At 37.6% G+C, this 15,301-nt stretch overlaps 1 protein-coding gene across 2 annotated transcripts in view; it reads left to right on the forward strand.

The window, feature by feature from the left end:
- Positions 1 to 248: 248 nt before the first annotated feature.
- The window catches only part of LOC117963340 (NHS-like protein 2), a 94,439-nt gene continuing 79,386 nt past the window's right edge, over positions 249 to 15,301 (forward strand). Inside the window, exon 1 of one of the 2 annotated variants that reach the window (XM_034903063.2) lies at positions 249 to 626. In XM_034903063.2, coding sequence (XP_034758954.2) covers positions 350 to 626 — 277 coding nt within the window. In that variant the 5' untranslated portion in view covers positions 249 to 349. The remainder of the gene's footprint in view (positions 627 to 15,301) is intronic. The other variant, XM_034903064.2, reaches the window with a different exon arrangement.

Here is a 15,301-nt window from a genome sequence, read left to right on the forward strand (position 1 = left end):
TATCCAGACATTCTTTTAATGCTAAAGACATTTAAAAAATGTGTTTGCAAAACGGTGGCATACAATTTAATAGATAGATATTATTAAAGGAAACGGATTCAAAATACCAACATTAAAGGACCTTGCTGACAAATAGGTAAGTGTCCTAGTCTAATTTGAACTACAGTACCATAACGGGAGGTCCTGCACATGCTTCAGATTGCAACGACTATAGAGCTCCACACCGTGGACAATGAATTGCAACGCAAAAACATGAAAGTGATCATAACTCCTGGTGCAGTTACCCTGTAACTGTTCGACTTTTCCACGAGTTACAGCTGAGCTTTAATCGCAGCGGATTTTCTTAAAAATGCCTTTCTGCAAAAGGTCTATTCTCCCAAAACAGGTTTGCAGGGCAGACACGAATCGGCAAGGTGCGGATTTCAAAGACTTGGCGGATGTTTGCAGTTTTACTCTGATCTCTGTGTTGAGACAGCTCTCGGATTTATCCAGGCACTCGCTGAATATCATTGAGGAACTGGAGGGGGAAATCACCTCGATATCTCTACGATCGGGGGCTTTAGAAAAGAAAGTCATTAGTTTGCAAAGACATGTCTCGGCGTTGGTTGTCAAACCACCGGCAAAGAGTAAGTAACAATCACTGTGCACATCAGATTCCTGTTTATATGTTTATGTTTCTTTTTACGCAGTTGGCATGCAGCCTCGTTTAACTTTTGCAAATGTTTGGTAATGATAGTTATGAATATGTTTTTAAGATACTGTTTTATTAAAGGTAACTGTTTGGACAGTGCCAAGTCAATATACACTGGTTGTCAGCGAACCTCCTTTGTCACTCAGGCACGGAGCAACAAGTCTAATTTAGTATAAAAATGAGAAACAACCAAACTGGCCTAAGACACCCTTCTAGTTTATTATTATTATTATTATTATTATTATTATTATTATTATTATTATTATGTTGTATTTGTTTTACTTAATTATGTAAGGTTCTTATGATGGAGAAGGGGGATACGAAGATGTGTCGGGGAAACGGACAGTACTACACTATTACATGAAATAATTTGTGTAGAGCATATGTTGTATCTGTTTATACAATAGACATCCTGTTTTGTTTAACTATGTTCATCACATCTAGTTTATTGGCTGACTAACTCATTCCGGTGGTATTTTGTCAGTAATTACGGTTATAACCTAGGCACACGTGATGAAGCCAAATCTGGTGTAATGGTGCGATACAGGTGTGCTAATTTGTGGCACGCACAAATGATTTTAACTCAGAAAACACGGAAACGCCCACTTGAAAGGGTTGCGCTTGGAGCAAAGATCTTTTTAATATCATTTTTGTTTCACAATTCAGCAAATCTACGCGACTTTAACTGATGAGCAACAAATTGGGTTGTCTAAAATTGTAAACATACGATTTTGTGGGTGAACTACAGTGTGTCTTGTTCCAGTGGTCTGAGTAGTCAAGCACAGCACTTCCGAATCAATGTGTGTACCGTTTTCTGACATTACACTGATCAAGTTTTGGTACACATACCACATTCTGACGATGTACCACTTTCTGATACTGTACTTACAATAAATGTTGTCTGGTGCAGCCATGTGCTTTAGTAATATAACTGTGCAATTCTGTCAATAAAATAGCAATATAGTCAGTAGCCATTTTACACGTTAAAATGTGTGTGTGGGACTGCAAGTGTAAAAACAATACATGTAGTTGAGAATTTCCTGTGTTTACGGTATGTCATCGTTCATTTAGGATGTCATACATCAGCATATCAGCATGAAACTAACATCCCCAAATAGAGAAACAATTTGAAAGCAGTCCAAGCCGTGCAAGTTAGGGTTCCCTGAGTAAAGCTTTTATCTTTCGTTAAACAGATTTGTCTGAAAAGACATCTAAATGTTTACATGACGATTTCTCACTTTAGCATACTGATGTTAATGCTGCCTGCTTCATGGTGAAGGCCAGGTTTTCTTTTCAAAAGGGAAGGCATTTATTTCAGATGCGATTATAGCAGTGCTTTGTGTGAGTACGAATTGTATGAAACAGTAATGTATGCTTTTAGCAAAAAAAAAAAAAAAAAAAAATGCATTTGCTTAGTGTTGCTTCCAGGAAAGTTGATAACAAAAAGCTATGGGCTAAAAAATATATTCAAACTGGTTACTGAAAAGATTATTGTTCAGTTGAGTTAATGCAATCCAGTGGTACTTGGTTTTCATTCCTATTTTGTTTTCCAGACGTTTGTCATGCACTTTGATTCAGGTGAAGCTCATTTATTTTGCTACAACACTATCTGATGGCAGCTCTTTCCCCAATAACTTCCTGTTAAAATAAAGTCTAGAAAACAAAAATATCAATACAAAAAAAATAAAGCACAGAGAACTGCAAGAAGTTGTGTTTTTCAAATATATACTGTATAACCCTTTGCAAAGTCTTAACAGCACCCTTGGCTTTGACCTGTGACCTAATACTCCAAGATATCAGCTTTATATTTGACACGCAACTGTTTTCGGTGTGATTCTCTCGGTTGTGATTCAACAAGCTTTATTACACACAGGGTGCAGAACAGCCCCCTACCTCAATGAACCAACACCAGTCTGGAACCCGCCCCCACAACTCAGCTTCCAATAGTGAGCTCAGAATGCTGAACCAGAAAACAATTCAAAACAGTCCCCTTACAGAATTTCATCAGGGGGCCCCTCATAGAAGTGTGAAGCTGGTAAGTCATATGGTAAAACTGCTCCTTTCCAACACTATAAACTAGACCTAGCACCAACAATATTGAAATCCATCTTAAACGAATATGGGCATGCAGACTGTTTTAAATTTAGAAGTGGCTTTCACCCCTGATAAATGTGGTCAATATACAGAATAGATTTGGGTGGATTTGTCCATGTGTTAGTACACTGGGTACAAAAACTCTATGGCTGATTTCTTTTTGACATTTTGGGACATTCTGTATACAGTAGACCAGGACATAATGGTTAAACTGTAATTCGAGGCACCTGTTAATCCTAAAAATGTGCTGCTAATGTCCTGCTGACAGGTCAAATTCAAAGGCACTCCCTTGATAGCTTTCACTGAGCACTTACAGAGCAAAAAAAACAAAGGGCATTATTTAAAAAATATAAGTTATTCAGCGCACATTTTACAAGCATTAAGATAATAACAAATTAATTGTGTACAGCCAAAAATATGAGTATTCTGATTCTGATTCAGATGTAGCTGAGGCACAACAATAGACAATGCAGTCTATTTCTGCAAAGGAGACATTTGAAATACAACTGAGAGTTGGTTGGAATGAACCCTGTGGAACTTTAATGCAGATAGAACCCCTGCCATAAATGTATTTGTCATGTGGGTTTTACATCATGACTTAGTTTCCTGATTCAAGGGGTTCAACTAAAAGTCACTCGACTCATTCCCCATGAGACACACACACAGCTGTACACTCAGTACAAGTATCTTTCCTTTCCTGGTTGAGGCTGGGCTTTCAGAGTGGAAAGGCTAGGTGCATTCAAGACGTGTTGGAATCGAGATACACAAGGCAATCGCTTGCCGCATGCTGTACAGGGGTCACACAAGAACACCTGCCATAACACTGTCAATAGGGAGTAGGGCCCACGACGCTTCAACCAAAGGTGTTTGCATTGTTCTGGACTGAGGGTATAAATCCATAGAAAAGTCTGTCGATTTGAGACTTTGTTTGAATCATGCTATGAGTGCAGTTTTGGAAGAGGAATCACCTAACAACTGACTGCTTTATCAAAAAACAGATCTGCTGTTTGCCCATTTTGCCCATTGAAACAGGTGCTGCTTTTGTATATTACAGAATACAAGACACATTTGCAAGTCATGAGGGGCAGCCATATGCACAAAGTGTGTGCTTGCTACCTGTTCAATGATGAGCTGAAATATTCCAGATATTCCTCCTCAGTGTTCCTCTTCAGTGTTGTTTTTTGAAATCTCTGTTCCATGTATTGTTTCATGTGCCTTTTCTTGTTGCCACATGGGACCCTCTGGAAAATGACATCACAGTTTCAGTGGTGCTCAGCAGTTTCAATTTTTTTTTGTGAAATGTGAAATAACAGCAGGAGATTTTTTTCCCTTCAAACTTTAGACCCTACAAAACCATAACATTTTGACACAAGAAATGGTCACCTCCAAAAACTCAGCATCCAGTGATCTGTGAAGTCAGTGAACCTGACCCCTCCTTTCTTAGAGTTCTAATCCAGGGCCGGATTAAGGGACGTGGGGGCCCTATGCATAATATGGCGAATGGTGTTATTGTCATATTGGTTAATCCGCCCCTGCGCTGGGCACACAGTGTGAGTGGAGCGGAGCGAGCCAATTGTATATGGAGCGGGGGAGCGGAGCGGGGTAGTTCCTGGAGCGGAGCATGGAGCAGACATTTCCAGCCCGCTCTTTCACAGCACTGAGAAGAACTGAGCATTCTTAAATACATGTTCGGCCATGGAGTTTGCAATTTTTAAAAAAAAAAAACAAGGTGACAAATACAGATGCAGTCACTTTACAGTATTTTCCATCATGCCTGTGCATGGTAACCATTAATTTTCCAGTTTCAAACCAAAATTAGGCACTTTTATGGTCTGCAGACTTGAGAATTTCATTAAAAAAAAGCTTTTCTATTCAATGTGATTGGCTTTGCACTTTATAATTCATTATGGAGGGGAAAATATATATTCTCCTGATTTGTAGGACTGCCATATAAAAATGTGAGAAACATCATCCGTGTGTCCATCTGTCTGCCTGTATTGTTCTTATACAGTTCTACGGTTATGCACCAATACAGCACTGTGAACATGGTTTATATTTTCTGCACTCTTAAGGATAGTTCATACACTACAGGGTGGTCTGTCAGCCCCATTGAGACTCACTCACATGTGTTCGTGGGTTGCTTTGAGCTCCCTATGAGATATTCGGATACAAACAAGCCCAGCATAAAGCTAATTTGATACGAATCCTATGCACAGGTTGAAATATGTGAGACACCGTACATGACATCTTAGGAACCTGTTAAAAACCTGTTTTAATGCAAGATGAGATTTCCTAACTTTTACTTTGTTTTCAATTTATGCATTTTTGCAGTACCAATCAATAATAATGAGAAAGCGTCTTTGAATTGAATTAGATAACTTATCTGAGCACTTTATGTAGGCTTTTTTCTTTGCTGATCATAGCTGTGCACGAGGCATGTTAAACTGTGTAAGCCTTTATTGTCTTGTACCACACGACAGAAATCACATTCAAGTGATAATAATTAAATCTCACTGTTGTTAATGATCATTTTAATTAACATTCAAACATCCGTGGGAACATAGAACACAAAATGATGCAATATGGATCACAGACATAAAAAAAGCTTCAGTCCCAGGCAGTAAAGTACAAAAGCATTAGCAAGTGCATAATATAACATCCACTGAGGTTAATGGGTCAGTGGTTTTGTTAGTTTACCAGAAAGTCCAGCAGCTAATATATACAATAGCAGCAGAATTCTATATGCACAAAACAAAAACAATGTTTATTTTTATTTTTTTCCAAACCTGTTCGTAGATTCCTTCTATGGACTAGTAGTAAACAATGTAGTTTAACAAAAAAAAGGGAGTAACTTTTCTGTCCTTTACTTCATTTTGGGTTTTATTTTGTAGCGAGAGAAACAAACACTATGGACTTAACCCGTTCTTATCGGCTGCAGACATCTTCATTTGAATTTCCTTTAGCCTCCTGCATTGTACACGTTTACCTTTACCTGCCTATTTTTCTAAAATTACAAACCCCAAATGAAAAAGGAAAATTTATAAAATGTAAACAGGCATACTGTGCACATTTCAGACGGGACAGGTTTTTAAATTTGCCCTAAAACTGAAATAAATGAATACGTAAATTGAGCCTGATTCATACATTTTGTCCTGCCGATTGATGACGTAGGACTAGGGACAGATCTTTCCCAGGAGGCAGAGGGTGTGGGGCATTTGGTATTGTACATTAGCAGGAAGCTGCTTGCGTGAGAGACTCAGAGACCAGGTATGCTGTAATCGAGAAAGAAATACCTAGCCTTTATAAAATAACAAAATTAACCAAAAGCAAGCTTCTGTGCAGCTCTCTTCCTGTGTGTATGGGCCGGTCCGGCCGCATGCAGTTTTTGTTAAATGTCCCAAACAAATGGTGACCTCGTGGGGGCCCCATTTCTGCTTTGGGCTCTACACTATAGCGTATTTGCATATAGGTTAATCCGGCCCTAGGAGGACCTATCTAACAGAAGTGACAGAGGCTTTCCCAGCTCTGTGAGCTGTATGGGTTTCAGTTTAGGCATATTGAGAATCTGAATGGACAAAAACATGGAACAGCTGTACTGTAACTGTCTCGGAGGAAAGGGAATGATGCTGTGTATGAGCTGTGTTTTGGCATTAGTTCCTGGATTCCCTTAGCCTTAATTAAGAGAGAAAATGACTAGGACTTCTTTGTAGGTGGATGTGAAATTAATACATTTCTTGCAGCCTATATTATGCATTTCTGTCTTTTGAAATCAGCAACTGTGCTGTAGAACAGCTTGTTCCAACCTGTGTTACACAGCAACAGCGCAAATATAGCCGGACTACGTATACTTAATTATGGCTATGCAGTTATACTGACAGCCCTACATGACCTTGCATGACAGTTTAAATAAACATTGCTGTAACACTGTCCAGTTTAAACATAGCTGTAAAATCACCCTTATAAAACCAGATACATTAAAACCTAGGATGCCAAAAAAAAGTGTGTTTATGCATATACAGTACTTGTTGCATACTGGGAGTTGCAGTCACTTGTTGCATACTGGGAGTTGCAGTTTTAGAGCCTCTGTTAAAACTTCTCTAGAACTGCGACCCTTTCTGATGAGTTTCACTAGTCTTTTAGAAAACATCTAATGTGGATTGCATTTCACAAACTAAGTTCCACTTTTTCCATCTGTTTTCTGCAACACTATAAAATGACTGGACTGAACAATGGCTAAACTGGGTAATTCTTGAGGTAGTTTTACCAAATCTACAGTACGTAATGTGTGACTTTAGTGCAGCCAGGGAAGACCTTCAGAAGAAAGACTGGGCCCTATCTGCCCACACACATGTTAGCCTTTTCCCAGGAGCAGGCAGCTGGTTAACGATCCAGTTGCTCTTCATTTCATGCCAAAGCTCTTGCATGTCAGACCAGTTTCTATTTCTGACACACATGTACAAAGCATCCGCCTACCCACTCCGACAGATTGATTGCATATCTGAGCGAGGCATCCATGCAGGAGTGGAGGCTTGCTGCTTTAGTATTATGGACTAGTATAAGAACAGGGGTGACAATGTGCAACATAGTTATAGGAGAGTGTTTTATTGGCTGCTGTCTTTGTTAATACCCTGTAATTAATCAAGAACAGGATTTACTTTTAAATGCGACCCATAATATTATAATAACTGTCAGTGTATTTCAGATGCAATTGTGCACGCCAAGCGACCTTGTTTAAATAAATGGCAATCTGGGACTGGCAATCTCACATGGCCAGCCCAAAGCCCTGTCCTGAACCCAATTGAACCATTGTGGGAGGAGCTATAATGGAGAATTCTGCTTAGATTACCACACCCTCAAAAACAGATGGAACTGTCCAGTGATCTCCGTGACGAATGGAAGGCTATGTCACCCACAATCAGAATGTTGTGTGAAGTGTGCCAGAAGAATACAGGCAGACATATCTGTGATTTACTAACTCTATGTAAAATATACAAATGTTATTGTAAATGGAAGGGAAGAAGGGTTTAAAAAGTGCAAATGACTTGAATCATTTGTTATTGTAGTGAGGTACTGTGAAAGGGGTAGCGTTGCTGAGGAAATGAAGCAAAAACATGCCAAGGTGAAGGACAGAAAAGATGCTTCCTTTCTCCACCTCAGGAACATGACCTCAGATTTCACCTTCCTGGTTCACGTGGATGCACTCCAAATATGAATGCCAAGGAACTGCGCAAGGACAGAAGATTTTCCAGAATTCTCGTCTGCCAGGGGCTAATATCTCTCTGCAGGGAACACAACTGTTTTCATCAGCTGTGTTGTGCAGTTTATATATATATATATATATATATATATATATATATATATATATATATATATATATACTGTATATAAGAACAAGTTTAACCATCTGGCTTCCACACACTGGGGTTTGTCCTCTCCCAGTTGGAGTAAACACATTTTTCATATAATGTTTACTTTCACTAATCCAACCAAACCATGCTGTTATAATGAGTGCATGCTCATACATTAGCAGGTGTAAAAAACAAACATCACACAATTCTATAAGAGTGTAAAACATTTGCAGTTGAGATTATACCAGAGTATCAGAAGAAAAACTATACAGTATGGTACAGTTGACAGAACCCCAAACAAATCACTGATCTGAACAAGGTCTGATTCCCAACTGGTTCAGATTAGAGTCTACTGTATCTGAGAACCCAAGTATGGTGGCCACCTGTCACACATTACTGGCTACAAAATGCAAAACTTGTCCTGACCCACTGTAACAGCTAGTTGAAATACAGTGGTACAGATAGAAACATGGCTTTTATTTCTGATAGCAGTGCTCAAAGGACCTTGATTGTGAAAATGTATTAATTCTGCAGTGGGTTGCTATGGATTTGATACTTAATGAGATCACATGTTACTGCCCTCCAAAATTAAATGACATCCGCCTTGCTTGAAGATGTGTAGCATTCTCCTTACTGTAGGAGTTATTCTGATTAGTTTTCTTTTGAATTATTAGATTTATCCACGTCTTTCAGACAGGAAGGCTTTGGATATGATTGATATCCAACTTGCTGTCAGTGTAGCTGGTTGAAAACAAATGGAATGTTATCACATTAGGGTTGCACAGTAAGGTTTGTTCATTTTTCAGTGAAGTGCACCAGCTGGTCCAAAACAAATATGTTCCTCTAGAAAAATGCAGTCAGTTGGGCAATCCAAACAAAAAAAACCTGAATCCCTACATATGATGGCTGCTTTGTGATATCTATGCCTGTATACTTGGAACTGGGCTAATACTAGAGGTAATATGTACGATGGACATCAGGATATGCAGGCCACTATACGATATGTATAATAACATCACATGATCATTAAATGGAGGACTATATTGTTAAGACATACATTAAATATGTTAGGGAGAGTATGTATTTAGACTAACTATAAAACACACTTCTTCATTCAAGGACCACTTGGGGAACTACAGTGAGCTCTGTTGTGCTTTTAGTCTTGCAGTACGATACATACAATGCATTATTATTATTATTATTATTATTATTATTATTATTATTATTATTATTATTATTATTATTATGAATTAGTCATTTAGCAGATGCTTTCATCCAAAGCGACTTACAAAGACTAGGGGGTGAACCATGCATCAACAACTGCTGCAGAGCCACTTACAACAGGACCTCGGTTTACGTCTCATCCGAAGGACGGATACATACCTCTATGCAATATATAATGTAAATAAAGTATCCTCATTCATCGATACACAATGAATTGCTACACCCCGAGCTGATACCACTAAAACTCATTTCACACAAGCATTCAGAATGATATAATGTTCAAAAGAGACCAAGGCTTGAATGGAAATGGAGTTGAAAAGCCTTGTACTGTATTCAATGCCATAATGCTGACCTGCCACATACCTCTCTTTGTATTGGTGTTTAATTTAGATAGCAGGTAATAAATACATGCAAGCAAATACTCTTTCCACAACCTTATCTCTTCACGTTGAATTTCCACACAGCTGATGTCAATGTTGTCAGAGAAAGCTGCTATACAGAGTGGTGGATGTTAGCCTTGGGAATACAATCTGGCAGTGGGACACTTGCATCTGTCCAGAGCTGTGGATCCAAGCAGCACGGCATCCTGCTCTTTACAGCTGTTCCCGTGGGCTGCAGGAGAGGTAGATGTCTGTACAACATTACTGACCAGGCTGAACCAGCCAATACAAACAAAAAGAATGAGTCAGGTTTCTGGTAAAAAGAAGAAAAAAACAATAAAGAATGAACTCCCTAATTTCAGCTGGGGCGTCCTGGGTTCTTGGGTTTCTAGGGCCGAAGCAACTCTTCTGTGTCAGGTGTATCACTACAAGGTTATGTGCGTGTGCTGTGCCTCCACTTAGTGGTATGCAAAAGCAATCGGACTGCCCTGTATATGGAATTAGAATGGTGTGTGGAACACGGGACCCTCAGAGCACTGAACAATCAGAAGTCAAAAGAAACAATTTCCTTTTAACCAATCTACTGGGAATCTATATCTCAGAATAATAATGAACAAACTTGAAATGGGACTTGAAAAGGGAACTGATGCAAAAATGGTGAATGCAAACTTAATAATAATAATAATAATAATAATAATAATAATAATAATAATAATAATAATAATGAAAAGGAAACTGACACGCTATAGCAGGGCTTCTCAAACCCGGTCCTCAGGGACTCCTGTGTCTTCTGGTTTTCATTCCAACTGAGCTCTCAATTACTTAACTAAACCCTTAAAAGTTACAGAATTCAAGCTGTTTATAGCATTTTATAGTTAATTTGAAATCTGAAACTTTTTAAGAACACCCAGGTTGTGTGTGTTTGGGTACATTGACATCTGGGTGTTTTTGTGATCTGAGTCCAGGGCGCTTATGATCAGAATTATTTCCACTGGGCATTATCCATCCAGCATATGATATGTCTTGGTTGCTTGGCATTGAAGTTGGCACCAGATATACAGAGGCATATTTTCCAATATTTGGGATTTAGGGACATTGGGGTTAAACCATTGGAGTTTCTGTTTGGTTAGATAGAGAACTCAGGGGTCTAGTTGAAGGCATGGAGATGTATAAATAATAACTGATCAGGTGACATGCTGGAGTTGCCGTGGAAACCTTACTGTGTTTCCAGAGTTCAGAAGCACTGCGTCATGTGTTCAGATCTCACTTGGGTGATCTCAACCCTTGTTTTTACAGCCCATTTCAAATGCTTGTTTTTTCGGTAGACTTCAGAGAATGCGCTTTTGAGAAATTTGTTTTGGCTCCATACTTATACAGTTCAAATTTAAACTGAAGTGGATAACCTTTTCTGAATAAAGTCTCGTGGAACAATAAATGTGTAGTTAGAATTTCTAATACATACTAATAGTGGAGAAAATACAGTTTGTGTATTTTTTTGATGCTGTAGATGTAGGATCAAACGTTTGGCTTCCAGCTTAGGAATCTGGGGTAAATAAACGAGTTCCATCATTGTTCTAAGCCTTGTTTCCATTTGTCACTGGGAACAAGTTGAGAGTGGTTTGAAATCAGTCCCTTAGTTTTCATTGGCAGCTGAGCAAGATGAAAACAGGTGGAAATGGGGCTCAATCAGCTGCAGTTCATGTTCCCTGCTGACAGAAATCAGCCTCTCCAAATGGCACTGATGGATGAAAGTGACCCAATGAGTATCCATAAGGGGTGACACATCACACTGCAGGAAAATACGTCTTGGCAATCAGCATTGCAGAAATCCATTTATTGAGGTTAAATGATATTGTTCACATTGGTAGTAAATGAATAAGATTTGGGGTACCACTACACTTGTGGAAATAAAGAGGAGATAATAAACTCTTCGGGGATGCCAATATATTTATGAAGGGGTTTAAGCAGGGTAACTGGCTAGTCCACTGCAACTGTTTATCCCATATTGTATTTTGTATTATAAGATTGCAAAGTGTGTTTGACTGCTATTATACACAGCACAACCTTGACAACCAATCAGATCGCTCCGTTGCAGTAGGATATGATACACTACAGCTTTTGATTCCTGTAGTTTAAGTTGGAAAAAAAAACCCCGTCAACCACGGAGAGCAAAGTAAAAAGCTAAATGTCTAGATTTATTCGAGCATTTGAGAAAAAAAAAAGAAATTGAACAGAATGTTTTAATGATTTTTTTTAAAAATTATTATTATTATTTTTAATATAAAGTACTGGTATGTAATGGCGGTAAACATTTCAAATTCAAAAATATTTATTTCAATTCAGAATGTTTACCTCTCTGTACACTATGCTTAAAACCGAATTATCGCTGAAGGGCCAGCTGCTACAGAATTGGTTATTTCACAAATACTGTGTGTTTGAAATGACTACATTATGTACTATACAATTCTATGTATTTTGTATTAGCCTTTTAATAATAAATACTATGTTTAAAGTAAATTAAACAGGTTGCACTTTTTCAATTTATGTTTTAGGAACGGTGCAAATGTGATATTCCATACGCTGCGACATTTGAACACTGTATTCTATTTAAAATCCCATCCAAATGAACTACAGTTACATAATTCAGTCATGGGGTGGCACTGGTGTAAGGTAAAAACCTAAAATTTAAATGAGAAAGTCTGTGAAGTCTGCCTCTGTGGATATTCAGTGTTTCATAGTTCTACATTCTGATCTGTGGGTGTGCACAACCTAAACTAAAATCCCTGCAGCATCCATATCTCCAGCCCAGTCAAATACATAAAGTAGCACAACTTCTGCTGATTAAAATCATGGGTTGAAGAAGACACTCCCCTGGAAGAACTGAATGGACTAAAATCTGCCTCTAGCTGTTTATTCAGCAAAACTACAGTATTGAAAAGTTTCAAGGTGAATGTAGCAAGCCAACAATGCGTGTTCTAGTGTTGCTATGGAGATAGCAGATGTAGGTGTCTAAATGAGGGTTGACCACTCACCGAGATAAAAGAGCCTCTATCCTCTTTTGAAAACCTGGTTAGCAAACACCTCCCACTCTCAAATAAAAATATGGAATATTGAATGAATGCTGGTTTTGTTGCATTATCAGGCACACAAAATGAAATAACCAGTTCTTCTCTGAATATGACTTTGAAGAAGAATAGAAAACTATGGATAAAAAACTGGAGGTCAGTTATCCACTTTTAATATAATTTCTATATTTTATATAAATTGTATGGTATCTCGGTACGCTCTTAAAGTTATTTCAGTTTGCTTGGTATAAATGTTCCTATGAAATAGTTTTTACAATTCAACAAGGGTATTGTTGAACTTGAATCAGACAAAATGTGTTCCTTCTCTATTTGTACATATTGTTCCTCCATGGCTTGGTACTGTATATGGAAAAGTATTTTGATGTGCATGCTAATACATCTCTTCAAGTTTGTGGAATGTCTCGAGCGATTTCAAAATTCCAACCCCTTTTCAGAATGTTTCTATTAATATCATAAGCTACAGTACAGTTTTGTACTCTAAATATTTCAGAAGCACTGTATATCAAGAAAGGCATCAATATAGGCACCGCTTTCAGCTGGAACAAATTGCATCGAATTATTATAACCCCTTGATTTTCCATAAAAAACACAATGAAATGTAGTATTATTCAAATCATTGTTTTTTACAAGCTGTCTGTAATGTTAGTGACTTAACTTGACTAACTGTGAAATACAACTAGGAATACTCCTTGTAGCTTTGTGAATAATCTTAATACTAAGTTTCGTCAAAAATGAATAAGCGACTTTCCAGATATATGCAAATATTGTAATGAATCCTTTATTATACCAATCAAATGTCTGAATACAGTTTCAGATTGTGGAACTACATTAAAACACGTGTTTATATTCAGTTATGCAGGTGTATCTGGAAAACAAAAGGTTACGCTTTCATAGAAAAACAGTCAGTTATATGTGATCCTTTGTGATGCAAAGCTGTGATAAGTTTGGAGAAACTCTTAAGCCCTCATTGTCATTAAAGAAAAGAACATGTATGAATATGGTTATATGTTAATATGTTCTGCTCTTTTATAGATTCAAACCATTTTGTGAACAGTTAGAAGCATACAGCCATGAATGTTTGTACGGATTAGATTAAGAAGTGCTAAAAGAAAAGATATAGATTCTATCACCATCGTTTTGACATCAAATCTTTCTCAGTCTTCAATGTTGAAATGAGTTTTGCTTCATATACTGACATCACTGGATAATGTGCTCTGCACCCCTAATTGATGAAGTGTGAAGGATCTCATAACAGTCACATTAATCATCTAATAATATAAGAATGTGAATAAAAAACACTGAAGACCATGGGTGTGCTTCCTGGGCAAGGGCTTGGACACATTATAACAATATTACCCAATATGAAGGGTAAGGCACAATGAATAGAGCTTATTAACCTCTGAATGTGAAGAAGGTAGTTACAGACTGAGAACGTTATACATGCATTTTGAGGTTGTGTTAAAATGAATGCAGTATGGCAACAAATCCATGAATACATCTATTAACAATGTAAGGCACACAGTGATGCCTAGCTTCTGCATTTTGGGTGTAACATCTTGTGTGATGCAATTTAATAGAAATGATGTTAATATTGTCTTAAGCTGTTGTTCTTTCATACTAAAAAGTGAATCCTTAAATACTGGAAAGGAGAGAAATGTCCAACTTCCACAGAATGGAAACATCTAATGCTGTATGCGTTACAGCTGGAGAAGCTCTACAAGACAGATAAAGGAAAATTCAATTACTCCCTTAAAATGTGAGGCCCATTTATAAATGAATTACATATATATATATATATATATATATATATATATATATATATATATATATATATATATATATATATATACAGTTGTATGCAAAAGTTTGGGCACCCCTGGAAAAAATGTATGTTATAATGAATCTTTCAGTGAACAGAAGTTGACCTGATCTCTACATGGTACAAAGTTAAACATGACACCTTTCTGAAAATTTTAATACAGAATTATTATTTATTTGCATTTATTATAGATTCAAAATAATAAACAAAAGTGAACATGGCGCGTACAAAAGTTTGAGCATCCTGTCACTTAGTACTTGGTAACACCTCCTTTGGCAGATATAACTGCTTCCAAACGTTTCCTGTAGCCAGCTAAGAGTCTTTCTATTCTTGCCTTTGGAATTTTTTCCCACTCTTCCTTGCAGAACTCTTCCAGCTCAGAAAGATTCTTAGGTCTCCTTGCATGCACTGCATGTTTGAGATATCCCCACAGATTTTCAATAATATTCAAGTCTGGGGACTGTGACGGCCATTCCAAAACCTTTCTCCTTCTTTCTTGTAAATATTTCATGGTTGATTTTGAGGTATGTTTTGGATCATTGTTTTGCTGAAATATCCAACCTCCTTTCAGCTTTAGTGTCCTGACTGACTTTAGAACATTAGCTTCTAGGATTTGTTGATATTAAGTTGAATTCATTCTTCCTTCCACCCGCACAATA

Source organism: Acipenser ruthenus, chromosome 26 (genome assembly GCF_902713425.1).
Source record: "Acipenser ruthenus chromosome 26, fAciRut3.2 maternal haplotype, whole genome shotgun sequence".
In the NCBI taxonomy this organism is placed as follows: domain Eukaryota; kingdom Metazoa; phylum Chordata; class Actinopteri; order Acipenseriformes; family Acipenseridae; genus Acipenser; species Acipenser ruthenus.